Source organism: Simochromis diagramma, unplaced genomic scaffold (assembly GCF_900408965.1).
Source record: "Simochromis diagramma unplaced genomic scaffold, fSimDia1.1 OVJJ01000433.1, whole genome shotgun sequence".
Taxonomy (NCBI): domain Eukaryota; kingdom Metazoa; phylum Chordata; class Actinopteri; order Cichliformes; family Cichlidae; genus Simochromis; species Simochromis diagramma.
In genome coordinates, this window is record NW_024387031.1 from 6,633,303 (window position 1) to 6,660,991 (window position 27,689).

The 27,689-nt window shown below is 43.1% G+C and overlaps 1 protein-coding gene across 4 annotated transcripts; it reads left to right on the top strand.

The window, feature by feature from the left end:
* Nucleotides 1–112: 112 nt before the first annotated feature.
* Nucleotides 113–27,672, top strand: LOC120740664 (TBC1 domain family member 2A-like). Of its 4 annotated transcripts, XM_040043144.1 has the most exons (18): nt 113–397; nt 761–850; nt 5,722–6,727; nt 6,813–6,927; nt 16,130–16,250; nt 16,360–16,475; nt 19,552–19,811; nt 19,894–20,163; nt 23,243–23,371; nt 23,567–23,677; nt 23,818–23,990; nt 24,168–24,279; nt 24,679–24,879; nt 24,990–25,177; nt 25,265–25,385; nt 25,470–25,655; nt 26,280–26,401; nt 26,731–27,672. In XM_040043144.1, the coding sequence occupies exons 2-18, from the start codon at nt 819–821 to the stop codon at nt 26,930–26,932; spliced, it is 3,465 nt and encodes a 1,154-aa protein (XP_039899078.1). In that variant the 5' UTR covers nt 113–397; nt 761–818; the 3' UTR covers nt 26,933–27,672. The 4 variants fall into 4 exon arrangements, with proteins under 4 accessions (XP_039899078.1, XP_039899079.1, XP_039899080.1 ...); XM_040043145.1 differs by lacking the exon at nt 761–850; XM_040043146.1 differs by lacking the exons at nt 113–397; nt 761–850 and adding an exon at nt 4,447–5,100.
* The last annotated feature ends 17 nt before the right edge of the window (nt 27,673–27,689 follow it).

Here is a 27,689-nt window from a genome sequence, read left to right on the forward strand (position 1 = left end):
AGCTATTAAGTAGCGTGAATTCTTTTGATGTTACAAAAGTACACATTATTTTGAAGATCACAGGAACTTTTCCAAAACTGGTCTTATTTTGAAATTTCTTACCGGAAGTTACGTCTTCGCTCCGTGTTGTTGGGCCGTGGCGCTGAAAGGAGCGCTCCCAGCCGCAGGGGTGGATGGCAAGGAGCCGGAAGAAAGAGAAGTCAGAATAAAGGGACGTAAAGCAGAAAAGAAGAAGAACACTAGGAGGAGGAGAGGAACGAGGAGAGGGAGAAGTCCAGAGGAGGAGAAGAAGTGAGGAGCTGGTGGAGTGACTCAGTGTGATTTCTTTAACAGCTGCAGCAGCTGTCAGTCAAACACGAACAGACCCGCCAGGTGGGCTCAGGCCCCACCCCTTCAGGTAAACCCTCAACTGTTTCTGCTGTTCCAGAAGTCCTTAAATATCAAAGTAATAATAAGTAATCAAAGTAACAGTGGAGTTCTGCTGAGTGGAAAAATTACTTTAATGTGTGTGTAAGTATGAGCGGGAGTAGACACGTGTAGAGACTTTGTACTGAGAGGAAGGACGATTTAAAAGTATTTTTCACAGTTTTGTATGAAGTACTGCAGTAATTACCAGTGAGTGTGTGTGTGTGTGTGTGTGAGAGAGAGAGAGAGAGAGAGAGAGAGAGAGAGAGAGAGAGAGAGAGCGAGAGAGAGAATGGGATCAGTGAGCATAAGCAGCTTTCCTAAAAGCATGAAGTATTTGCTCACTTCCTATCAGGCTGCCGGTGTTGTGCTGCATTCTGTGACCGGATCAACTGCGTTCCTGCCTGCTGCTGATGTTTCCATCACTTCATGCTCAAAAAGCAAAGTCAGTGATGCTCTTCATCAGTCAGAGATCCACCTCCAAAACGTACAAGAAAAATACATCTGATTTCAGTTATGACGAGCTGTTTGTACTAACGTCATAAAACAAAAAGTCTTTCTAGAAGACACATGAAACAAATGTCCCGAAGTCAGAGCCAGTGTTGTGTCAAAAAGTGATTGTCTGCCAAAAACTGATTGTTTGTATTTAAACTGCTATAAATAACTTGTTGGTCTATAATATGTGAAACATATGTCAAATGTATCCCTCATGAGTGATATCAAGTCATCTTAAGCAACAAACAACATTTCTGTAACAAGGTAGAAGCTGCAATCAGTTTTTGGCAGTGACTTTTATGTATCCTTTATTTATGCAGTTAAAAAAATTCTTGTTGACTATAAAAAGATCTCTTTCAGGAGTAATCTGGCCGAGAGGACAGCTGAAATTGCAACAAATGCAAAAATAGTTCCGTAAACATATTTTAAGTGGACAAAAAGGAGCTGATTGATTATAATGTAAGTACAATAACACAGGTATTTTTTTTTATTTTATATACACCTTTGTAATACCTGTTCACCAAAGTCTATTTAGCAACATATATAATGATATTACACATAAAAAAAAAACACACGGAAACATTGGAAATCAGTTTTTGGCACAACACCTGTCTGCAGAGCATCTCAGTTGAGCATGGCTAAAAATCAGTAAACAGGCAGAATTATGTTAATAAACCAACCAGCAGAGGGTGCTCTATAGGTTGGCTAAGTTTGTAGTTTTGCATTAAATTAGACAAGAGCCACTAGCACTTCTTCCTGGTGCCTTACAGTGGTTGCTAGAGGTTGCTGGCCGTTTTGGGGTGATATTGGTTGCAAACAGGGTGCTGCACCAGAAAAACTCCTTTTAATTGCTGTGGTTACTAGGAAGTTGCCATAGTCACCCATGTTTTGCGTGCAAGGTGGCCACTTGTCTGCAAACACTCACTAACTAACCACTAGCAGTAGTGCAATCCAAACAGGAAACAGATAACTTTCAAAGTAAAGGTTGGGCCTCATTGCCAGACACATTCCACAAGACATGAATGACTTTTACTTTGAAGGCACAGTCTTTGTTTTAACTAACTTAGCTAGCAGCTGTCAAATGTTTGCAAACAAGATGGCATCTTCCACCCAAACTACAGGCAACTGCAGCAATCTGTCAGCAACCAAAGCAGTTTCACTTTGCAACAGCAACTTTCTGCAACCACTTGTAAATCAATCAGAGAATATGGATTTTTCCTTTGCAGCCTGGGATTGCCATGGCGTAACTGTTCACGCTGATGGATAAACATCATATACATGACTTCCACACAGAGAGGTGACAGTGTCTGTTGTTTCTGTTAGATGAAATAACATGGAGTCACTCATAAATATCTCACAGTTGTAAGTCATTACCAAAGGATAGAGCAACAGGAGTAAAATAAGCTTAATGAGTAGTAGGCTCAAACTGTCATAAACCTCTGACGTGCTTGAGGGTTTGGCTTTGGGTTGGGCCTTCGGGGGCAGTGCAGTGAGCTGTGAGAATGCCAAAACTTTTCCAAGTCAAACAACATTTAGATAACAAGACATATTGGCCAAAGCTGCTGCCGCAAACATGAATCATTTCATGCTCGCTCAGATGACAAGCAGTATGCTGTGGGACCGACACGGCGAACTCTAAAAGCGGTCACACCTGCAGCGGAGCAGCCCCAACTGAAACAAGTCACGTGCAGACCATCGCTTGTTTTTTCTCCAGCACTTAAAATGCTTGCGTTACGTTCCTGGAAGCAGCGCTTAGGCTTTTAAATCAGTACTGTCTCAGCTTTTCCAGTTAGCACGCTCTGAACACACACCAATACTTAAATAGCATGAGAGGAAATACAGGCATGAGACACACCACTGCTGAAAGGAATTTGTCCTAGGTGAAGAATTTCCCATGAACGTCTTCTTTAGCATTGCTTGGATCCTTTTCCCCCCTGTTGAACACTTAATTTGATTTGAAGCAATTTTCTTTTCTCACCCTTTAGTGTCATGCAGATCTAACCTTTTCAGCTTTCTTACTCTTCCTGCCAGTCTAATATTAGCCTGGTAGTTTCATCTGGAACTGGATCCAAAACCTGACATGTACAAAACAGCATTGAGGGAAAAGCTCCCCCCAGAAGCTAAATGTCTTTTGAAATGGCCACAGCACACTCTTGCTTTAAATCGGTGGTTTTTAAGGGTTCCCAACCTATCTCACACTTTAGTGTTAGCCATTGTCCCATGATGACGATTGCATCAAGCACACTCTGAATCAGCGCAGTTAGATCAGTTTCCATACAATGACCCACAAAATCCCAAGCAGGTGTTCATAAACAGCTGACACTAAGTGTGACAACACAATAGAATTTGTTTTAAAAAAAAGATCTTCAGTCTGTCACAGTGATTCTCAGAAAACTATGATAAAAAACAAACACACTATTCTGAAGCATTTTAAAAATATTACACATTAAACAAAGTGAAGTAACTTAAATGAATGGTAAGTCAACAAAAGTGAAAGTTGGGAGAATCAGGATTGTGAGAGGTGCAAGGAAGAAAAACAAAGAACTAACTCAGAGCAAGTACTAGCAACAGCTTTATAGACTGGAAAACCCAGTCAGCCCTGCCCTCCAGGTAGCTGAAACACCTGCAGAGGAAGGTGAAGGCATTAAATGATGGGATCGGTCAGACTAAATTAAAGGAAAGGAAATCTCTCCGAACTTAGTGCTTCTTTGAATGAATTCAAGTCTCTGGAGTGTGAATCAGCGCTGACACCAAATGCCGCACCACTGCTTACACAAACTAAATGTCAAATACCTCGAACTGGAAGCACATGCTCTACAAACACTGTCAGACAAAGGCAGAATGTGGGGAACCTTTACCATCTTCCCCTTTCAGCTGTTTGAATAAAATGAGTCTAGTAGTCAATAGAAAATTAAAGGGCAGCTGGTTTTCCTATCTGAAACCCGTTTAACTGAAAGCCAACAGTCCATACAGGACGCGGCCTCCTTCCAAACTCATTGAAGGCTGTCTGGAAAAATCCATGAATATAACAGCAGTCAGTAACATGCATGATCTGCACAGCACAGCTCTGCAGTTAAGCTGAACTGGATATTCCACAAATACGTGTGGGCTGACCTGCCACATGAGAAGGTCATGCCACGCTTACGAGTCAAGAGCCGCTACTCTAGTTTGGCTTTCCCCCTTCATATCTGTGTGTATAGAGATGCAGAGATATGGATCGTCATTTAGATGTTTTGCTTCCCTGGACCTGAACCACTTCCTGTAATTAGGTCCCATTACTTTAGAACTCATCAGATTTGTGCTTATTTTGGTGCTTTTCTTCAGTAGAAGAAGGATTCAGGTCCTCCACTGCAGGAAAAAAACACTAAAACGTGTTTTTAGAGCTTCACGCATCATGGTGCTCTGCTCCTGGACCACCAACGGGTGAATAAAGAGTCGAACACACATTTTAGACTATATACAAACACGTGACTTCAGTAAAAGAAGAAAGAATGGAAAAATAATTATTTACAGGTTTGGTCCTATTTGATTTTTATTTCTCAGAAGAGAAAAAACTTTTAGCATTCTCAGCTGAATTTTAAAATGATGATCCACAGACTGTATACCTTCATATACATATACAGTAGGCACTATACTGTACATTAAGACACTGACTACGCTTGCCATTGCACGCACAACAAAATCCACACCCAAAGCAAAGCTGATGTTTCTCTAAACAGGAAAATGTTGTCAGCCCAGCACTTAGAAATAACAATACAACTCTCTTTTTTTCTGTCCACTTGCAGCACGCTCTTACTATTTATGGATTCTTTTCTCTTTAAATGGTTTTTAGTTTTACAATTTAAAGCATGAACTTCGAAATAGAACCAATAGAATTTCATCACCAGCCCCAGGGCTTTAAAAAAAGACAGAAAAAACTGCAGTTCTTCTAATGTCCACTAGAGGCTACAGCATAGACTCCCATGTTATTCTTGATTACAGCGTGCTTCAAAAGGGGTGTGGCCTCTTTGGCTGACCTGCAGATAGTTCACAGAAGTGGCTGCAGCTGCTAGCTGTCTGCTAGGCTTCACCTCAGCTAATTGGAGACCTCTGGGCCATGTTTGTGCTGTTAGAGCCTTTTGTTGTTATTTTAATAATTATTATTATTATCTAGCCAACAATATGGCTGCTGTGTGCATAATCGTACTAACAGACCATTCAGTAAGTCCATTTTTAAAAGTAAACTTTTATTTAGATGTTACTGTGCAGTAATTAGCAGGTATGTGTCTGTGTGATGCTGTTGTACTGTCTGTGAATGCAGCTTGACAGTCAAGCTAGCTAGCATTTAGCTAATAACATAACACTCCATCCTGTCATACAGATATGGTCTATATGCTATCTCTGAGGTTGAAGGCAGATACTAAAACTAATGAGTGGCATTAAGGTGGGTATAGTCATCTTTTATTTACAGTCTATATAAGGTAAACACTCAGAAAGTAAGCAAATCAATTTTAAAAAATCATTTAAAAAATAAATGAGTTTGAGGAACCTTGGCTGTCCACATGATTTTACTCCATACAGGTGATATTGCATATTTCAACACAAACTGATGTGTATCTGAATGTGTAACTGGTTTACTTTGAATTTGTGTCCCTGCATTTCTTCTCCTGCTGGCTATGTTTTCTTTTTTCCAAATGCAGCCTTTATTTATACTCCTTGTCTGGAAAAAGGCACTTAGTGTGGATTTGAAATTCTCAGAATCCAGTTTGATGGTTTACCGCCAAACGTCTCCTCACAAACATCATTAAACTCCATTTCCTTCCTCCGTCTTTCTTTTTGCAGGATGAATGGAAGCGGCTCAGCAGGAAATCCCAGCGCTGCCTCGTCTTGCTCACTTCCTGCCCACGCTAACGAGGGGACGCTGAAGACAGAGTCTCCGAAGAAGGACCACCAGAGCAGAGAGCCTGCCAGTGTGCCTGGGTCACAGAAGAACCAGAGGCCAGGAGGGAACAAACAGGCTAAAGAGAAAACAGACCGGCGGGATCCTCACACGGAGAAAACCTCAGAAAATACTCCAGAGACAAACAGGCTAAAGGCTAAAGATTCAACTTCTTCAAAAAATGAATCAAAACCAGATCGACCACAACCAGAAAACCTCTTTCCAGACCAAACCGAACTAGATCCTCTTCCTGAATCAACAGATTCTGGTTTGGGGGCAGATCAGAGGAACCTTGGAGATCCTGTCAGACCAAAACATGAACAAGAACCGGGTGACTCTCAGGACTGTCAAAACCACAAAGATCTTTTTTGTGCAGATCAGAAAACTAAAGATGAGAAAAGAAACTCATTTATAACTTTGCTAACAGATGAAAAGGATGTCCAGAATAAGCTCCATATTTCTGAGTCCATAGAGGAGAAAAAACCTGAGAGGCTTCAGCATTTCCAAGATCCTCCTCACCTAAACACCCACAAGTCTCCTCCCCCTTCTCCTGCAGACCAGAAAAGACACTTGGATCCTCCAGCTAAAAGATCCGCCCTGGCTCCACCAGCTCCACCTCTCACCATTGAGGCTTTCTGTGACCAGATGCAGCCCGGCCCTGCAGGTTTTCCTTCCGGGGAGCCCAAACTGTGCGGCTTCCTGATGAAGCAGGGCGGGCCTCTGAGGGCCTGGAAGCAGCGCTGGTTCACTTACGAGGAGAAGAAGAACCAGCTGTTCTACTACCGCACACCAAACGACGTGATGCCGCTCGGGTGGGTGGAGCTCAGCGGTGCCACCTTCACCTACCCACTGAAGTCAGAGCCGGGTACCTTCCAAATTAAGACACCTGAACGCACTTTCATACTGAAGGTAGGAGGCCAAATGTTGCTTAAAGCATTTTTGGATTTGAGTCGCAAGTGTTTGGAGTCTCTTAATCCACCTGCACCCTCTCCAGGCTGTGACCGAGGAGCTGATGCTCTATTGGCTGCAGCAACTACAGGTGAAGCGCTGGCAGCACCGAATGATGTCCATGTGCTCAGACCCAACGAACAACAACAACAACACTGCAGGTGAGAAACCAGCGCGAGCTGCTGCTCGAGCTTCTACATGGAACGCTGAGACATGAACTTAACTGTTTTAAAATCTCTCCAGGATGTAGTTACAGCAAGCAACAATAAAAGTTTATTTAAAACAAAAGCCCTGAACACTGACAGAAGATCTGCTTTGTCTAATCTTATTATGAAAATATCAGTAAATTACAGTTTGGTGAGCTTCAACCACCGTCCACTAGAGGCTCCAGCAGACCCCATAGTGAAGGGGTGGGCAACTCCAGGCCTCGAGGGCCGGTGTCCCTGCAGGTTTTAGATGTGTCCTTGAACCAACACAGCTGATTTAAATGGCTAAATTAGCTCCTGCAGTTCTCCAGAGGCCTGGTAATGAACTAATCATGTGATTCAGGTGTGTTGACCCAAGGTGAGATCTAAAACCTGCAGGACACCGGCCCTTGGGGCCTGGAATTGCCCACCCCTGCCATAGTGAGTCAGTCCCGAAAGAAAAACATGTTTACAGCCTGATTTTTAAAAAGGGGGCGTATCCGTTTATGACTGCCAGGTGGCTGTAGCTAGTAGTGTTCACCTCAGCTAATTGGAGTCCCTGAACTGGACCTGTGGACTGCGTTTGTGCTGTGGGAGCCTTTTTAATGCTAACAGATATTATTAATTTCGTTGACTCATAATTTGCATCATAACTTTCGTCAGGACGAATTTGGCGGCGATCCAATCTGAATCAACTTTTGATTTAGTCTCCTAGTCTGATGATGTTCAGTTGACTAAAACTAAACTTTCAGCATTTGCTGTCCAAATGAGTTGTGGTCCCAGAAGAAGTCTGAGCTCTGTGTCTGTGTGATGCACCTGTACAGTGTATGCCTCTCATCCACACGTGGTCACTTCTAGCTCTATTAATGTTGAGGCTTCAGAATGCAGAAGCTATAAAGCTGTGAGTTTCCCATCTCATTTTTATACCCAGTCTGTGGTTGAAACAGACTTTCAGTCTCTAACTTGCTTTTCCCGTGACTCTCACCAGAAGCTTCTTCAGACCTTTTCTGGTGTGCTTTCACCTCTTTTGTCTTTATCGGCCCTCTCATGTTCATGTTTGGTCTCTCATGTTCAGGAAGTGAGGGACTGCTGTGGTTTATCTTCCTCTTCCTCCTTTGTGTCCCGGCAAGAATTGGGAAATCCTTCCATGAGGCATGGGAGGGGCTCAGACTGACTCACTGTTCCCTGAAAGTCTAAAATTGCGTCAGAATAAAGGATCGAGCGAGTCATTTAGCATGCACTGACTGGTTTTATGTTCCTCTTTTCATAGAAATATTTCAGGTTATACTTTTGTCACAGAGAAGAAGCTGCTTTTCCTTTCATTGTGTCTTCATATATGTGGCTGTTTTTTTTTGTTTAGGTCAGCATGAAGGAGTTTACAGGGTCTCTCTCTGTGCTTCTTACACCCTTATCATCCTAATTAGGACCTGAGTTTAGAGATGGAGATCATCAAAATCCCAGCAGGGCCATTAAAAATTAAGCAGAGGAGCAGGTGAGGAAATTCACCGCTCCCTCCCCACTGAAAGGCACTAAACATGAATCCAGTCTGGTTTTATTTCTCTGTGCATTATGTTGGGATTCACTGATCAGCTTTTAGTTGAACATCTTGTACAGACAGCCTACGGTCAGTTATCCGTCAGTGTTAAGCAGGCAGAGACTAGCGGAAGCTAAGCACAGCATTCCTATGACAGCAGTGGTAAACACGGTCATGCTGTGCAATGCAGCCTCCAACTGACGGACGAGGTTAAAATTGGTGACAGTGTTCACTGACTCAAACTAATTGAAAATATTAAGCACTCTGATGAGCTCTTTCAGCCTTTTGAGTTTCTGTGTTTGATCAAATAAACCATTTTTTAATGGTAAATGGCCTGCATTTGTATAGCGCTTTACTTAGTCCCTAAGGACCCCAAAGCGCTTTACACTACATTCAGTCATTCACCCATCCACACACACATTCACACACTGGTGATGGCAAGCTACATTGTAGCCACAGCCACCCTGGGGCGCACTGACAGAGGCGAGGCTGCCGGACACTGGCGCCACCGGGCCCTCTGACCACCACCAGTAGGCAACGGGTGAAGTGTCTTGCCCAAGGACACAACGACCGGGACTGTCCAAGCCGGGGCTCGAACCGGCAATCTTCCGATTACAAGACGAACTCCCAACTCTTGAGCCACAATCGCCCGTGGCTTAATCTTAAATTATACTTTTGCAGATGAAGTAAAAAGTGTGATTTTTACTTCTGTTGTGTGCCTCTACTGTCATCTATTAACAAGTAAGCACATTAGAGGGTTAAAAAGGTTAAAAATTGAATCTTCACTTAGCAAAAATTATGCAAATGTGATTAAATGAAATCATGAATGAAGCTTGTACTAAAAAGTGTTATGTATAGCGTATAAGTATCAGTCCAAGTACTTCATGTAGCATGCAGTCAAATACTTCAGCTCTGAAAATATTTGACTTTTAAGAGGCCATCACGGCTCATTTCACCAAATATTGGTGGTGCTCGATATGCTCTGTGATGTCGCCCTGTGGAGCTGAGGATCATTTCCTGTTATGGTTCAGTTACATCATCATCTGGACAGGAAGTGATTCTGACTGCAGATCAGCTGCATGCGACTGAATGAGAGGAAACCCCCACAGACTAAATATAAACTGGCGAGCAAACACCTGCTGGAAGGAAAAAAAACTGAGTCGCACAGCTCAGAGCTTCATTCTTTCATTTTTTTATCGTGAGATAAAATTTGTATAAAACAAGCATTGAACCTCCTCTGTTTATCAGTCTGACTACTGGAGCAGCTCACCTGGCTCTCAGGTATTCAGTACATGTCCCAGCTTGTTCAGCACTTTTCCGTCTCAGCTCAGCTCACAGAGACGGCTCCATTGTTTGTTTGTTTTTAATTATCCTTCATGTAGGTGTTCAGAGCCTAATCTGACAGCGTGGAGATCTTTCAGTGCCCCCTGCAGGGTCTTTATGACATGGCCTGGAGATCCTCCCAGACTCATCCCAATATATACAGTGAAAATCGCAAAATTTCTTAATTTTTGAAAGAATCATTTTTTAAAAATTGTTTTTATCTACGTTTGTGTTGTTTAGGCATCAGAATTACTCAACTGCTTCAGTAAATCATTCCTATTATATTATAAAACACCTTTCAGGCACACACATTTCTGGATTATACCTTTTTGTAGCGGTTTCTTTTATTTATAGTCTAAACATTATTTATTAATACAATCTGCAACTCTTTCACAATTTTAGTCTTGCTTTCTACTTTTCTTTAACTTAAACTTATTTTTATTTTTTATTTTTGTTTTATCACTGTTGTGCATATAATACCTATTTGTCGAGCTATCTTATCCATCTAACTAACTAGCTAGCTTTTTATCTATCTAGCAATCTAGCTAACTATCTAGAATTCACATTAATCACATTATTGGACATCTAGTATGGAAAATTTTAAAAGAAAAAGATAATAGGGGTAGAAGTGCAAATAATTTTACATAAGGGGGACAAAAAATACACTGAACAAAAATATAAATGCAACACTTTTGTTTTTGCTCCAATTTTTCACGAGCTGAACTTAAAGATCTGAAATATTTTCTACATACACAAAGGACCCATTACTATCAAATATTGTTCACAAATCTGTCTAAACTGAGTTAGTGAGAACATCTCGTTTGCTCAGATAATCCATCCCACCTCACAGGTGTGGCATGTCAAGGTGCTGATTAGACAGCATGAATATTGCACAGGTGTGCCTTAGACTGCCCACAATAAAAAGTAGGGATGGGTACCGGTGTCCGGTGCCATGATGGCACCGGTTCTGACATAAACGGTAGTAACCAGACCGAAAAGCAGCGCACATTTCGGTGCTTTATTTCGGTGCTTTTTTTTCCTGAGCTGTGATACACTTCTAGCCAATCATTTTACGTTTCCGAGGATAGTAGGCGGGTCCAGGTACGTACGTTCTTTTAGAGCAGAGCTACAGATTAAAAATGTCCAAGGCGAAGCGGTCAAAAGTCTGGCTGTACTTCACAGCAAAATATGCAAACTCAGCAGCCTGCAACAAGTGCTTTAAGCTGATACTGTGATACTGTCAAAGGAGGTAACACCTCAAATCCGATGAAACACCTGGCAACGCATAGCGGGTTTTTTTTAAAGCCCAGAAATGCGCCGTATTTGATAGCTTGCTGCGAGACCTCACACCGAGCGCATCTACTGCGGGTGGGTTGCCTGTTATGCAACATCCCCCAAAAACACGAAGAGGAGAGTCCTGGCCCCTAGCCCTGCCAGTGTAGCAGAAATGATGAGGATGATGATGCAGCAGCAGCCGTTCTTCTCTGCGTGAGTAGCTTAATGTTGTTCGTGTGTAATTTACGTTGAGTAGGCTAACCATGTTATTACATTAATGCATGTAAGGTGAACTAGCAAACATCATCATAGCATCATAGCTACATGCGGCTGTCTTCTTGTTTGATGGCAGATACTCCCTTCACCCTGGCCAAAAAGGCTAAAATGACCAAAGAAAAAGTGGAAAACAGTAAACATGAGAGGTTTTGGACAAAGTTTGTTGTTTTTCCATTTTAAGCACTGCTTCCAGCCAAGTGATACCCATATATGCCCCATAGCTGCAGAAAGGCTAACATTGTTATCTTTTTACAAAAAAAAACAGCTGAACATGAGAGGTTTTTGGACCAATTTTGTGTTCTCCATTCTTTAAGCACCGGTTTGAGCACCGGCACCGTTTCAAAAGTACCGATTTGGCACCGGTATCGGATAAAACCTAAACGATACCCATCCCTAATAAAAAGCCACTCTGAAATATGCAGTTTAATCACACAGCACAATGATACAGAAGTCGCAAAACCCGTCAGTATCTGGTGTGGCCACCATTTGCCTCACACAGTGCAACACATCTATGTGTTGCACTGTGTGAGGCAAATGGTGTGCAATGGGCATAGAGTTGATCAGGTTGTTGATTGTGGGCTGTTGGTCCACTCTTCTTCAATACTTGTGTAAAGTTGCTGAACATTAGCAGGAACTGGAACACGCTTTCATGTGACAAACTGCTGTCATGTGACGACCTGCAGTCAGGTCCAGTCCCTGATAAGGACGACGGGCATGCAGATGAGCTTCCCTGAGACGGTTTCAGACAGTTTTCGCAAAAATTCTTTTTTATGCAAACTGATTGTTGCTGCAGCTGTCCGGGTGGCTGGTCTCCACCTGGTCGACCATCCTAGAGGTGAACGTGCTGGATGTGGAGGTTCTGGGCTGGTGTGGTTACATGTGGTCTGCGATTGTGAGGCCGGTTGGATGTACTGCCAAATTCTCCGAAACGCCTTTGAGGACGGCTTATGGCAGAGAAATTAACATTCATTTCACAGGCAAGAGTTCTGGTAGACATTCCTGCAGTCAGCATGCCAATTGCACGCTCCCTCAAAAGCTGCGACTTCTGTATCATTGTGCTGTGTGATCAAACTGCATATTTCAGAGTGTCCTTTTATTGTAGGCAATCTAAGGCACACATGTGCAATATTTATGCTGTCTAATCAGCACCTTGACATGCCACACCTGTGAGGTGGGATGGATTATCTGGGCAAACGAGAAGTTCTCACTAACACAGATTTAGGCTACGTCCACATGTACACGGATATTTTTGAAAACTGAGATTTTCCGTTTACGTTTTAAAAAATAATCCCGTCCACACGTAAACGCAAAAGTGAAGGAAAACGCTGCTAGGAACATGCCAAAGCAACAGGTGGCGATATTCCTAAACGTGTAGAAATGTTGGCCAATCAGAAGTCTAGAAGCCTCGGTGGGAAATAGTAAACAAAGATGGCACAAAGAAGCAGAACCTATGTGTGCAGGGACAGTAACTGTGTGTGTATGTGTAAGCATTTAAACACTGCAGAGAGTACAGTTAACAGTATTTTGTCTAAGTCCCCCCATTGTAGAAATTAATTTCACCGAAACAATAACATGGCACACACCTTTGACGCTGCGTTTTCTCAGTTTTCCTCATCCACAGGTAAATTCAAAAACTGAGTTTTCGAAAATATCCACCCTGGCAGGCGTTTTTAAAAAAATCTCCGTTTTCAGTGACCGACAACGCCGTTTACGTGTGGACGAAAGGTGCAAACTCATAGAAAAATCTGCGTTTTCAAAAATACCCGGGTACGTGTGGACGTAGCCTCAGACAGATTTGTGAACAATATTTGATAGTAATGGGTCCTTTGTGTATGTAGCAAATGTTTCAGATCTTTAAGTTCTGGGGTCCGTTCTTCGTACCTTGCTTACTACATCCAAGATCAAATCATCGCGCTAACTTTGAGCTCGCTATTCCGGTTCTTCGAACACACCTGTTGTTGACGATTAGTATAGCTGGATGAAGTAATGTGAGATCACTGGGTGGCTTAACAGGGGCTACGCATCGATAGTAGAAACATTGATCGGCAACCCTTTGATTGGTTGGCGAAAATGTCGAAGGAGCGCGCTCGGTATTTTTCGGCAGCAGAGCAAGAACTCTTGATTGAGGGATTTCAGGAGTTTCAGAGTTTAATTAAAACGCAAGGGAACACTGCAAAGGCTGCAAAAGCAAGGAGAGAGGGCTGGCAGAAAGTTGCTGACAAATTAAACTCGTAAGTAATTTAATAATAATAATAATAATAATAATAATAATAATAATAATAATGGATTGGATTTATATAGCGCTTTTCAAGGCACCCAAAGCGTTTTACAATGCCACTATTCATTCACTCTCACATTCACACACTGGTGGAAGCAGCTACGGTTGTACCCACAGCTGCCCTGGGGCAGACTGACAGAAGCGAGGCTGCCATATCGCGCCATCGGCCCCTCTTGCCAACACCAGTAGGCGGTAGGGTAAATTTATTATATTACACTATATTATATTATATTATATTATAATATATTATATTATATTATATTATATTATATTACATTATATCCTCTTTCACATTAGAGCCACAACAGGACACACTAGAACATGGGAACAAGTAAAAGTGAAATATAAGAATATCCTACAGAATGGTAATATTTATCACTTATATTGCTTTTAGTCTCTTGAAAAGAGACCCTGAAATAATCTGTTTGTTTGTTTATAGCAGCAACCAAGAAAAGGGCAGAGCAAAAAAAGACAGGTGGTGGTCCTGCACCCCCTCGTCAACAAGTTGGTTAAGTAAATAATACCCTCACGGGAAAATCGATATGAGCACACTGTCGCGCTGAGCTAAAGGATCCTGTCTATCCCGCAATATACGCTGAGTTCTGAAAACTCTCCTTATCAATCTTGCACCTTCCGCAATGGGTTGCTTGCGTATACGGACAGGACATGGCTGCGACAGACTTCCCAAATCCACCTTCGCTTTTATAGCCGTGGTCTCTCATCTTGATTACACGGAGTAATTTACTATTACTACTCTAAAATATGAAATACATCTGAAATAATCAAATACATGAAATAGAATGATTAATAGTACATTTCCCTTTTTTAGGAAATGACCTGTATGCATCTGTATGGAATTAATAAAAGGATCAAATAGTGCATTATCTTTAGTTACATTGATAATATTTATTTATGGAAAAACAGTGGTGAAATATCGCTGTTGCTTTCGTATAAATGAAGCGGACATACCTGAGTGGCCGCGATCTAATCTTGTTTACATAAAGTAAGCCTGCTCCCAAGCAGGTTTACGCTTACAGATCTGTTGCTATGACAGCAAGTCCCGGATGAGCTTCGGAGAACCGAACGATCCAAGATCACGCGAAATCGTCAACAATCAAATCCAGCTAACTTACTTAGCGAGGTACGAAGAACGGACCCCAGCTCATGAAAAATGGGAGCAACAAAAGTGTTGCGTTTATATTTTTGTTCAGTGTAATAATTAAACAATTTAAGACCCGTCAGTGAAGTGTGCTAAGGTTCAGACTCGTAAAACAATTAGCCTGAGCTTTTTTCCAACAGTTTTAAAAAGAGTGAACATCTTTATATTCCTGTCACCTTTCTTTTTTTGCCTGGACGCAAGAGTCATAGCTGAGCCAGTGTTGATGTGTTTTGATCTTTCCATACAACAGAACCCTTTACCAGAGATTTGGAAGTGTGCCTTTTTTTTACTCCCCCTACTGAAAACTGGTGATTCTTCAATGGTCAATAACTACAGACCAGTTTCCAAACTCTGGATCTTAGTCTGGTAAATAATCAACTTAGAGTTTCCTGGATTACAGTAGTTTTTCTTTATCTCCTTCTCTGTCTGGCTTTAGGAAATTGCAATGCTATGAAACTGCTTTCTTAAAAGTTCTTAATGATGTCTATTGAGCCTTGAAAGCCTTCAAAGAACTACTGTGCTGCTCTTTTTATTGGTTTTTCAAAAGCCTTTAGCACTATTGACCATGGCATTTTATGCCAGAGGCTACTGGTCGTAGGCCTTTCAGACCAAGCAGTTTGGTGTATTACTAATGACTTTTCTGACCATCAGCAGTGCATGTAGCTCAGTGGCCTCTCTTCCAGAGAGTGCCCCAGGGTTATGTAGTGGGGCCTGCACTATTTACTATTTATGTTAATGGGTATGGACAAAATCTTAATGCTTCGGTTAATTTTTACACAGATGATACAATTATTTATTGTATAATTTTATCTGTAAATCTATGTATGGTTTACTCCCTTCTTATTTATCAGAGTACACATCATGCAAACAGTTTAGTCATAGTCTGCAGTCTCAGGACTTCATTACAGTCACCATCAGTTCATACAGAACTCAGAAAGAAGGCATTCCTCTTTTTCTGCCCCATCTTTGTGGGATACACGATATGACATCAGCTGATGTCACTTGTAGACTTTAAAAGACGTACAAATGACTTTGTGAAATCATCCCTGGGAACTTGTTCCTGTTTTTGACATGAATGTGTAAACGTTAGACAAGTTTAGCTATTCTATTGTTTCTTCAATTGCTGCGATTTTAATGTTTGTCTGACACAGGTCACTCTTGTAAATGAGACACTGAGTCTTAATGAGACTATATAAGAGAGTGTATAAGTAAAGGTCAAATAAAAAGTATTGAAACATCAAACACACATTCATTGAAAATAAGCAGCTAGAAGAAAACACACAGGCTTTGCGTGTGTGTCTAAGGTGTTGAATGTCTGTGTGTGTTTGTGCAGATGACTTCCTGCCAGTGTTGAAGAGCCCCATCGGTCTGGTCGGGGAGGGGGCCGCCAGTGTGCCGATGACGCGAATTCCCCTCGCCAACGTGTCGCTCAAGCATCCGCTCATCGAGATCCAGTGAGTCCCCTCGGCCACAAATCTGAGACATTTAAACGGCTCAGACAGTCTGATGTCTTCCACTTGTTGTTTTGTTGTTGGTCTTCATGTTTCTTCTTTCTGAGTACAGAAACTCAGTCCACTGTCTGCGTAAGAGGTCATCCCAGGACTGGAGTCAGAGCGTGTTTCATGTAGAAGCTCCTCCCTGGATTCCCCCGAACATTGCAGACACAGTCAACACCCCCAGTATGTATATACAGTACTACAGCAGTACTACAGTAACTAGTCAGAGCTTAGAGTACACCAGTAATACCATTTTTATTCATCTATGAAACCACATGACGCAAATCAGTTAAACTACAGTCATAACTTAAAGACTTGAATGATGTTAAATTTTCTCCTTTTAAATTCACACAAACGGAAGTTTTTTATTGTACGCGGCCCTAAAAACCTCAGAAACTTGGTGTCCAACCAGATCCTTACTCTGAATGGTGTTACCTTTGCCTCCAGCAGCCCTGTGAGGAGTCTCGGAGTCACTTATGTCCGTCAGTGCGCACATTAGACAAATATGTAGGCCTTTTTTGTTTCATATATGCAACATCAACAAAATTAAGAACATCGCCTCAAAGTGATGCTGAAATATTAGTTCACGGATTTCCTACTTCTAGGCTGGACTGTTGGAATTCATTATTGTCAGGTTGTTCTTAAAGCTCGTTGAAAAGCCTTCAGCTGTTTGAAATTCTGCAGAATATAACAGACGAGCTCCCCAGTTTGGATTCAGGAACACTCTCTACTTTTCCTATTAGATTTCTCTTTTTAATAAACCTTGTAGTTAGTGTTGTGTAGGTGACAGGTGACAGTGAACCAAACCATGTTATGAATGTTTCCACCCACATTTGGTCGAGACAGATTGCTGCCCCACTCTGATCCTGCTTCTGTTGAAGGCATCTTCTGTCATAAAGTGCTCCACATGGAGGATCATGTAATCACGGAAGTCTCTCTAATACTGTAAGGCCTTTACTTTGAGATAATAAGGCAGCATTTTTGTGATTTTGGGGTTATATAGAAATAAAGTTGAGGCCTGCGGTGCCCATCAGATGTGGAAGGAAGAAGATGCATCTATAGTTACCTGTGACTTTAAGTTGGACTTGAACTGGGACTTTTTCATTTTGACTTCAGACTAAACACATAAACATCAGCCTGAACTGTGACTCACCTGTACTGAGTATTTTGTACCTGATTTGGGCCGTGGTCCGCTTCAGTCCTCGGGTTTTTATTAAGAGCTTGTTAGTCTGTGTTTGTCCTGTAAATTACCACCATCAGTTTCTTTACAATTCAATTCAATTTTATTTATATAGCACCAAATCACAACAAAAGTCACCTCAAGGCACTTCATAGATACAGAGAAAAACCCAACAATCATATGACCCCCTATGAGCAAGCACTTTGGCGACAGTGGGAAGGAAAAACTCCCTTTTAACAGGAAGAAACCTCCGGCAGAACCAGGCTCAGGGAGGGGCGGGGCCATCTGCTGCGACCGGTTGGGGTGAGAGAAGGAAGACAGGATAAAGACATGCTGTGGAAGAGAGACAGAGGTTAATAACAGATATGACTATGCAGAGAGGTCTATTAATACATAGTGAGTGAGAAAGGTGACTGTAAAGGAAAAACTCAATGCATCATGGGAATCCCCCGGCAGCCTACGTCTATTGCAGCATAACTAAGGGAGGATTCAGGGTCACCTGGTCCAGCCCTAACTATATGCTTTAACAAAAAGGAAAGTTTTAAGCCTAATCTTAAAAGTAGAGATAGTGTCTGTCTCCTCAATCCAAACTGGAAGCTGGTTCCACAGAAGAGGGGCCTGAAAACTGAAGGCTCTCCCTCCCATTCTACTTTTAAATACTCTAGGAACAACAAGTAGGCCTGCAGAGCGAGAGCGAAGCGCTCTAATAGGGTGATATGGTACTACAAGGTCATTAAGATAAGATGGGGCCTGATTATTTAAGACCTTGTATGTGAGGAGCAGGATTTTGAATTCAATTCTGGATTTAACAGGAAGCCAATGAAGGGAAGCCAAAACAGGAGAAATATGCTCTCTCTTTCTAGTCCCTGTCAGTACTCTTGCTGCAGCATTTTGGATTAGCTGAAGGCTTTTCAGCGAGTTTTTTGGACATCCTGATAATAATGAATTACAGTAGTCCAGCCTGGAAGTAATAAATGCATGAACTAGTTTTTCAGTCACTCTGAGACATGATATTTCTAATTTTAGAGATGTTGCGCAAATGGAAGAACGCAGTCTTACATATTTGTTTAATATGTGCGTTCAAGGACATGTCCTGGTCAAAAATCACACCAAGGTTCCTCACAGCGTTACTGGAGGCCAAGGTAATGCCATCCAGAGTAAGAATCTGGTTAGATACCATATTTCTAAGATTTTCAGGGCCGAGTACAATAACCTCAGTTTTATCTGAATTAAGAAGCAGAAAGTTAGCTGCCATCCAGGTCTTTATGTCTTTAAGACATTCCTGCAGTTTAACTAATTGGTGTGTGTTATCTGGCTTCATAGATCGATAGAGCTGGGTGTCATCTGCATAGCAGTGAAAATTTATACTATGTCTTTCTAACGATGCTGCCTAGGGGAAGCATGTATAGTGTAAACAGAATTGGTCCTAGCACTGAACCCTGTGGCACTAAGGTCTAGCAGGACAAGCACAGAGATGAGTTCACTGTCAGAGGCCATAAGAAGATCATTTGTAACCTTCACTAAAGCTGTTTCTGTGCTGTGCTGAGCTCTGAAACCTGACTGAAACTCTTCAAATAAGCCATTCCTCTGCAGATGATCTGTTAGCTGTTTGACAACTACTCTTTCACGGATGTTTGATATGAAAGGAAGGTTGGAGATTGGCCTATAATTAGCTAAGACTGCTGGGTCTAGAGATGGCTTTTTGAGTAAAGGTTTAACTACAGCCAGCTTGAAGGCCTGTGGTACACAGCTGATTATTAGAGATAAATTGATCATATTTAAGATCGAATAATTAATTAATGGCAGGACTCTTTGAGCAGTTTTGTAGGAATGGGGTCTAAAAGACACGTTGATGGTTTGGAGGAAGTAATTATTGAAGTTAACTCAGAAAGATAAATTGGAGAAAAAGAGTCTAACTTAACATCAATGGTACTAAAAGTAGCTGTAGATAATATTACATCTGTAGGATGATTATTGGTAATTTTTTCTCTAATGATAAAAATTTTATTTGTGAAGAAGTTTACCCGCTTCAGCATCCAGGCGTGTGACTTCTTTTAATCCTTCTCTGTCACTTCTCAGCTTCTCCAACCCTCAGCACTCCCTCTGAATCCCCGAGCCTCTCCCCTCCTCTACCATTGCTCAATGCCGCTGATCAGGCGCCCCCTACAGATGGCAGGGAGTCACCATCACTGTTTGAGAGTTGCAGCCGCAGGGTGAAGGCTCGCAGCGCGTCCACCTTGCCTGTCCGCCACAGAGACATGGCGTCTCAGTCCTCAGACCGGATAGGCCGCTTGCAGCAGGAGAAAGAGATGCTGATGGAGGAGGTCAAAGCTCAGAAGGTGATCAGTCGTTCAGTAATCATAAAATTTTATTGATCTCTGCTGCCACTGAAAAAAGTGACAAACACAGCGCCTCCTGTAGGAGCTGGTGTGGATCCTCCACAAAGCACTGGAGGCTTCTCAGCTGGAGAAGCGAACCTGTGCCGAGTTTTTGGCAGAGGAGGGTGAGCAGGAACGTCTGGAGCTGCTCCGACACCGCGAGCGGCAGGCGGCCGACCTCCGGGGGCGGCTCGATGAGGCCAAGATGGAGGTGGAGGTGGTGAAGAAGAGTCTGGCTGAGAAGGCCACGCAGGTCGCCGAGCTGCAGCACAACAACAGGATGCTGAAGGAGAAGAACAACGCCAAACAGGAGGTGAGGACAAACCAGAGGTTGCTGTCAGACTGACCTCTCGTTGGTCACGTTAAAATAACCCGTGCACGTTTGTTTCCATGACTGAAAGTTTCTCTGAGATCTGGAGCTGTTCCTGGAGCTGCTGCTGGCTCAGGAAAAAAAGCACAAAACAAACCGAATGTGGGTGGATGTTGATTAGATCAGACAGAGGGCCTCTCCTGTGCATTCAACGCTTCACCTACAGTGGGGCAAAAAAGTATTTAGTCAGCCACCGATTGTGCAAGTTCCCCCACTTAAAATGATGACAGAGGTCAGTAATTTGCACCAGAGGTACACTTCAACTGTGAGAGACAGAATGTGAAAAAAAAAAATCCATGAATTCACATGGTAGGATTTGTAAAGAATTTATTCGTAAATTAGGGTGGAAAATAAGTATTTGGTCACCTCAAACAAGGAAAATCTCTGGCTCTCACAGACCTGTAACGTCTTCTGTAAGAAGCTTTTCTGTCCCCCACTCGTTACCTGTATGAATGGCACCTGTTTGAACTCATCATCTGTATAAAAGACACCTGTCCACAGCCTCAAACAGTCAGACTCCAAACTCCGCCATGGCCAAGACCAAAGAGCTTTCGAAGGACACCAGGAAAAGTATTGTAGACCTGCACCAGACTGGGAAGAGTGAATCTACAATAGGCAAGCAGCTTGGTGTGAAAAAATCAACTGTGGGAGCAATCATCAGAAAATGGAAGACATACAAGACCACTGATAATCTCCCTCGATCTGGGGCTCCACGCAAGATCTCATCCCGTGGGGTCAAAATGATCATGAGAACGGTGAGCAAAGATCCCAGAACCACACGGGGGGACCTGGTGAATGACCTGCAGAGAGCTGGGACCAAAGTAACAAAGGTCACCATCAGTAACACACTACAACGGCAGGGAATCAAATCCCGCAGTGCCAGACGTGTTCCGCTGCTGAATCCAGTGCATGTCCAGGCCCGTCTGAAGTTTGCCAGAGAGCACATGGATGATACAGCAGAGGATTGGGAGAATGTCATGTGGTCAGATGAAACCAAAGTAGAACTTTTTGGTATAAACTCAACTCGTCGTGTTTGGAGGAAGACGAATACTGAGTTGCATCCCAAGAACACCATACCTACTGTGAAGCATGGGGGTGGAAACATCATGCTATGGGGCTGTTTTTCTGCCAAGGGGACAGGACGACTGATCCGTGTTAAGGACAGAATGAATGGGGCCATGTATCGTGAGATTTTGAGCCAAAACCTCCTTCCATCAGTGAGAACTTTGAAGATGAAACGAGGCTGGGTCTCCCAACATGACAATGATCCAAAACACACCGCCCGGGCAACAAAGGAGTGGCTCCGTAAGAAGCATTTGAAAGTCCTGGAGTGGCCTAGCCAGTCTCCAGACCTCAACCCCATAGAAAATCTGTGGCGGGAGTTGAAAGTCCGTGTTGCTCGGCGACAGCCCCAAAACATCACTGCTCTCGAGAAGATCTGCATGGAGGAATGGGCCAAAATACCAGCTACTGTGTGTGCAAACCTGGTAAAGACCTATAGTAAACGTTTGACCTCTGTTATTGCCAACAAAGGTTATTTTACAAAGTATTGAGTTGTATTTTTGTTATTGACCAAATACTTATTTTCCACCCTGATTTACGAATAAAATTCTTTACAAATCCTACCATGTGAATTCATGGATTTTTTTTCCCACATTCTGTCTCTCACAGTTGAAGTGTACCTCTGGTGCAAATTACTGACCTCTGTCATCATTTTAGGTGGGGGAACTTGCACAATCGGTGGCTGACTAAATACTTTTTTGCCCCACTGTAAATGACCAGCCCAGATGATGGATGTGTCATGTGATTCGTTGGAAAACTGAGAATTGTAGCCAAAAGAACAAAAAGGGAACGTTTAAGGAAGATCACAGAGCAAAATGCTCATTGAGCGAGCTCCGTGTCTCCACTTTTAAAGAGCGGTTGGCAGGTTGGTGTTCTGCGATGTTACTTAGGTCTCTTCAGAGGTGTTTTTTTTTTTTTTTTTTTTTTTTTTTAATATTTTCTGATTCTTCAAGTTTGTGCCTCCTTATTTGGACCGTCCTCCTACCTTTGACCTGGATTTGAATTTCTGTACGCCATACTGAAACATCTCAATTCCTAAAATTCATCAGGAGGAGAGAGGAGGCTGCAGGAGTTATGACTGACGATCAAAAAAAAAAAAAACGCGCTGAGAGTAGGGTTCTTTAGGTAGCTCGTCCTTCATAATCATGAGTTGTTTCAGTTATTTAAAATGATCAGCGGTGTCAAATACACTGCAGTTTGATCTCAAATTGGTGTGAAATTAGTTTACTGCAGATTTCTGAATCCAAGACAAATATTTAGAAAGAAATTATGTCCCTTTAAGTCCAAACACATTCTGAAAAGGTTCATGTTTAATATGCTGCGAGCTGCTTACGAAATCTAAAACATACAACTTCACTCAGTTTTCTGCTGTCGCAGGTTTAAATAGCATTTCGTTATCATTCAAGCAGTAGTCTTCTGCTCCTGTGCTGGCTTTCTCACACCGTGAGTAGGAGATGATTTTATTTTCCAGGTATCTGAACTTTTAAATTTTCACTTCATTCAAAGCCACCCAAGACTGCACTGGGACCTTTGGTGGGCCTAATCCGGCCCCCGGGCTGCATATTTGACTCTGTCAGGGTTTCATTTTAATTCTGTTTTATGTGTGGCGTGCATTATGACCATATAGCTCAATCAACTGCTCCACCCAGTGGTCACGTATCGTATCTAGGCAGTAACTGGCTCTGTGACTCAGCTTCTTCTTCCTGCCTGAACCAAAACAGGACGCACCCACACAACATGAGAACGGCTGAAATGAAGCTGAACGATTCTTTATTCTAGTTTTGTGTTGTTGAATCACCGCCTGCAGCTGGCAGACAAATAGAAAGTGCTTAGAGTTACAAGCACTTCTACTTGAGTAAATGTACTCAGTTACTTTTTCTTGCTTCCTGTGAGCTTTGTGTGACAGTAAAACATGAAGTCTATCTGCAGCTGTACTCACTGTGCGACTGTTTCCTGTCAGGTGATCATAAAGCTGTCCAATCAGGTGACAGCGTGTCTGTCAGAACCGCGGCGCCCCGACTCGTCCTCTGCCGGCCGCATCAACTCTCAGACTCTCAGACAGCTTCGGCAGGAGAACAACAACCTCAAGGTGAAGCACAGTGATAACTTACAGCGAATTAAAGTTTTACTTGAAGGTACAGAGTGTAAGTGATTGTGTTTTAAAGAAAGTTTAAAAACCTTCCAAAATGAGCTGAAGCTATCAACAGTAAAGAAACAGCCGATATTACGTTACTGAGTCTAAAACCTCTTAAACCTCCCAGGTTGTCTGTGTTTGTGTCTGCAGGATGACATCGAGGCATATAAGACTCAGAACAAGTTTCTGAACTCTGAGATCTACCAGCTGACCAAACTGTGGAGGAAAAGCTCAGAGCAGGAGAAAACCCTAATGGTGAAGGTCGGTCTGATGCCATTTCTGTTCATTTAAACACTCCACTACCACACAGAGCTGCTATGGGCCAGCTACAGCCCACAGCCTACAGCACAGTGATTAATCAGTGATTAATGCCCCTTTTCCTGCCCTCTGATTGGCTGCAGTGTGCTTTCCTGGAGGCCACTAACTGTCAGGTGGAGAGCCGTTACCTGGGAGTCCTGCGGAGGCTGCAGGAGATCAAATCTCTGCATCCGGCCCAGCGGGAGGCCGTGCAAAAAATGATTGAGGACGCTCTGAAGGGAGAGCTGAAGAGCGTCACGAAGCTCAGCGTGGACAGGTACGAGCACCTGAACAGCAGGGTAGACAAAATAACAGACACAATCTGCTTCTTTCTCATTCAAGAGTCACTTGACATGACAATTAAAAACTCAGAAGAAGAAACTCTAAATAGATCAAATTTTTCACTGTTTACCCCAGACCTGATGAATGTGTTAAACATCTGCTGTGTCCTCAGGGATCATGATGAGTACGGCTTTAAGATCATCCCAGACTACGAGGTAGAGGACATGAAGCTGTTGGCAAAGATCCAGGCGCTGGAGATTCGCTCCCACAACCTGCTGCACCAGGTCCGAGAAACCAAAGCTTACAGCCGCTCATCCGGGGGAGGTTAAATAAACTCAGCGCGACACCCCCTCAGCAGGCTAGCAGGGCCTGCAGTCACTAATCAGGGCTAAAAAATCAGCCCAAACCTTCTTTCAGCTGCTCCCTTTAAGGGGGTTGCCAGAGCCAATCATCTGTCTCCACCTGTCCCCTATTAAAGATTTAGTCTTTATAGTCATAACCAACATTATTTTGTATGTTTAATGCTATTTATTAATTATATTTTATATTATTTGCCCATCATGTCCTGTTCAGAGCCGACCGACAGTCCAGAACCGGAAAGCAGTTTCCTACAAAGAAACTTTTTCCAGTTTTGATCAAGAGCTACGATGTTCAGTAACTGGCGATCTCGTTTGTCCCTGTAGGAGGGTCTGGAGCACCCCCTGCTGAGCCGCTGGGCTCAGTACCTTGCAGGCAGGTCCGACGATGACTTCATCATCACACCTGAGCTCAAAATTCTGGTGCGTGAAGGCGTCCCTCGGGAGTATCGGCAGAGAGTGTGGCGCTGTTTGGTCCGAGCCAGAACTTTGACAAGCCAAGAGCGCCACCCGCAACGCTATCAGCAGGTACAGCTGTAGAGAGAGAGAGTGCTTTATCCGCACCTGAGCACAGGTGGCTCCTCCTTCTTCCTGTTGGGAATGCTGGCGAGCACTCAGTAATCCTGTTCTGTTTCCAGCTGTGTGAGAAGAGTCGGACAGCTCCTAATCCTGCCTCCAGGCAGATCCAGCTGGACCTTCACCGAACCCTGACGACCAATCAGCACTTCTCCTCGCCGTCCAGCCCCGCCCTCCAGCAGCTCCGCCGCATCCTTCTGGCCTTCTCCTGGCATAACCCTGCCATTGGCTACTGCCAGGGACTCAACAGGTCAGAACAAAAGTATAAATTTTATATCTGAGTTCTTATGTGGACCCGCCTTTCAGGCAGAACCTCACCTTCCATGAATGTCCACAGGTTAGCGGCCCTCGCTCTGCTGGTCCTCCAAAGTGAAGAAGATGCCTTCTGGTGTCTGGTGGCAGTGGTGGAAGCCATCATGCCTCAGGACTACTACACCAAGAATCTGGTGGCCTCTCAGGTCAGCAGACACACTCACCTGCTTGCCTGCTGTGATCTGTTTTAGTGATCAGTGAGGCTGATCTCTGTGAGTCTTTGTGCTCAGGCGGACCAGCGCGTGCTGAAGGACTTCATGGCGGAGAAGCTTCCTCGCCTGGCATCTCACTTTGAGGATCACAACATTGACGTCTCTCTGGTCACCTTCAACTGGTTCCTGGTGGTTTTTGTGGAGAGTCTGCCCAGCGACATCCTGATGCCTCTGTGGGACGCCTTCCTGTATGAGGGTACCAAGGTACCATACACCCGAACACACCATGACAGAAATGCAGACAACACTTGAATGCACCACAGTAGTGTCCATGGAAACAAAAATGATTTTGTTTTGACCTTTAGATGTCTTTATTTACATTTTAGGAGTAATAAGACATTGTTTACTAAGCATGGGGAACTGTCATGTGACATGAAATAGGAGTGGGAAAGCAGATAATTCTAGTAACGACCTCACAGTCTACCACAAGCAGCGTAAATCCAGACGATGAGCGGGACAATGCCTTTGGGCTTGTTTCTGCAATGTGACAAATGCAGCACAGCTTTTACATCGTTTGTCTCAGGAAATAAAATCACAGTGCAGACACAGAAATATATACCACACAGGGATAAATGCTGACAACAGCTTCAGCCACGTAGATCCAACCCAAAAGTTTCATTTAAACTTAAAGCTCAACTACCAAGTAAGTTAATATTATCTGGCAACTGAGGAACCAAGTGGCTTATTGGAAATCGATCAGAGCTGTAATGAGTAAAGGGCCCAACTGCACCACAACTGAAAGAGTAATTTTCTGACTCACCTCCTCAAAGTTTCCAATTAATTGTGTGGCGTGAGTGTCCTGTTATGAAATGCGTGTCTGTGCTGCAGGTGATCTTCAGATACACTCTGGCTCTGTTCAAATACAAAGAGGACGACATCCTGAAGATTCACGACAGCGTGGAGATCTACCAGTACCTACGCTTCTTCACAAAGACAGTCTCCAATGCCAGGTACGCACTCGCCTCCACCCGCCTTAATCTACGAGCTGTTACACTCTCAGAAGTGTAGCGGATGTAGCTGTTGAATCTTTGAGCTTCAAACCCTTTTTACTGAAATTTTGTGAGAAGTTTAAATTTCCCTGATCACAGTAACAACGATTTAAAGATTTTTAAGTATCTGCAGCTCTCGGATACATGTGGTCCAGTCAGTCCAGTATTTCCTGCTCAAACTGCAGTACCTGAAGTATCAAGCAGCATAAAACAGAAACACTCAAGCTGATCAGTTTCCAGTTCCTCTGTGTTGGTGATCGAGTCCTTTCCACCTGCGTGTGTCCATGCAGGAAGCTGACCAGCATCGCCTTCAACGACATGAACCCATTCCCCAGCCGGCTGCTGAGGAACCGGCGAGTGCTCCACCTGGAGCGCCTGCAGGCGGAGCTGCGTGAGCTGGAGGAGCAGCAGAAGGAGTTCATCACCGAGAGCGTCGTACGGAAAGACAAAGAGCTCGACGTCATGGTGAGCGAGGACGACGAGGACCTCTGATCACACGGGACGCTTCAGCTGCTCACTTCGAGACGACGATGAGTTTTCCATGAGTTCAAGAGAATTTCACTAAACCGGCTGTTAACTGGTTTCCGTCACACTAAACACAGGATTGTGTCAGGTTCACCATCTCTACTAACACTACAAGGAAACAGACACATACAGATTTAACTGCATCACATCTCTGAAACAAGCTTGCAGTAAACAAATGTGTACTGTGTTCACGTGTGTAATAAGTCAGGCTGCAGAAATGTGCAGATGTATTTCAGTGAATTCATTTGGATTAATATGTGATAGCTTATTTATTTCATTGCATCTTTTGCTTTATACCTAAAAATGTGTGACATTTCTAAATGTAGTCACATCCCTATGAAACATGGTTGATTATCACCTGTAGTCACAGCTGGTGATAAAGTAATTAAAATGTCCAGCTATTCAAAAATAGGGCATTCTGCACAATGAGTACTTTTTGGTACTTGAAGTATATTTTGATGCTGATGCTTCAGGGCATTGTGCTGCATTGTCGAAGCTCTCTGGGCTTCCGGTTAGAACGACCTCACAGTGTTTTATTTTGATCTGGTGTAAAGTGCATTGTGCGGAAATGACAGCATGATAGTCACATGATAAAACTGACTTTTCTTTTTTTTAAAAAAACATTTACTGGGTGTGCATCTTGTTCAGATGTCTTTTTCAGCATTTGTTCATAAATATTCTGTATATAAATATTTGATTTTCATTTATTTTACAGAGTCCTTTA

Excerpts from the sequence above, each read along its gene's own strand:
- LOC120740664 (XM_040043144.1), top strand. The coding sequence starts at position 819 with ATGTTTCCATCACTTCATGCTCAAAAAGCAAA. Across the intron at positions 6,728-6,812 it reads AACGCACTTTCATACTGAAG|GCTGTGACCGAGGAGCTGAT; the intron begins GTAGGAGGCCAA and ends CACCCTCTCCAG. Across the intron at positions 25,656-26,279 it reads TCCTGTATGAGGGTACCAAG|GTGATCTTCAGATACACTCT; the intron begins GTACCATACACC and ends TCTGTGCTGCAG.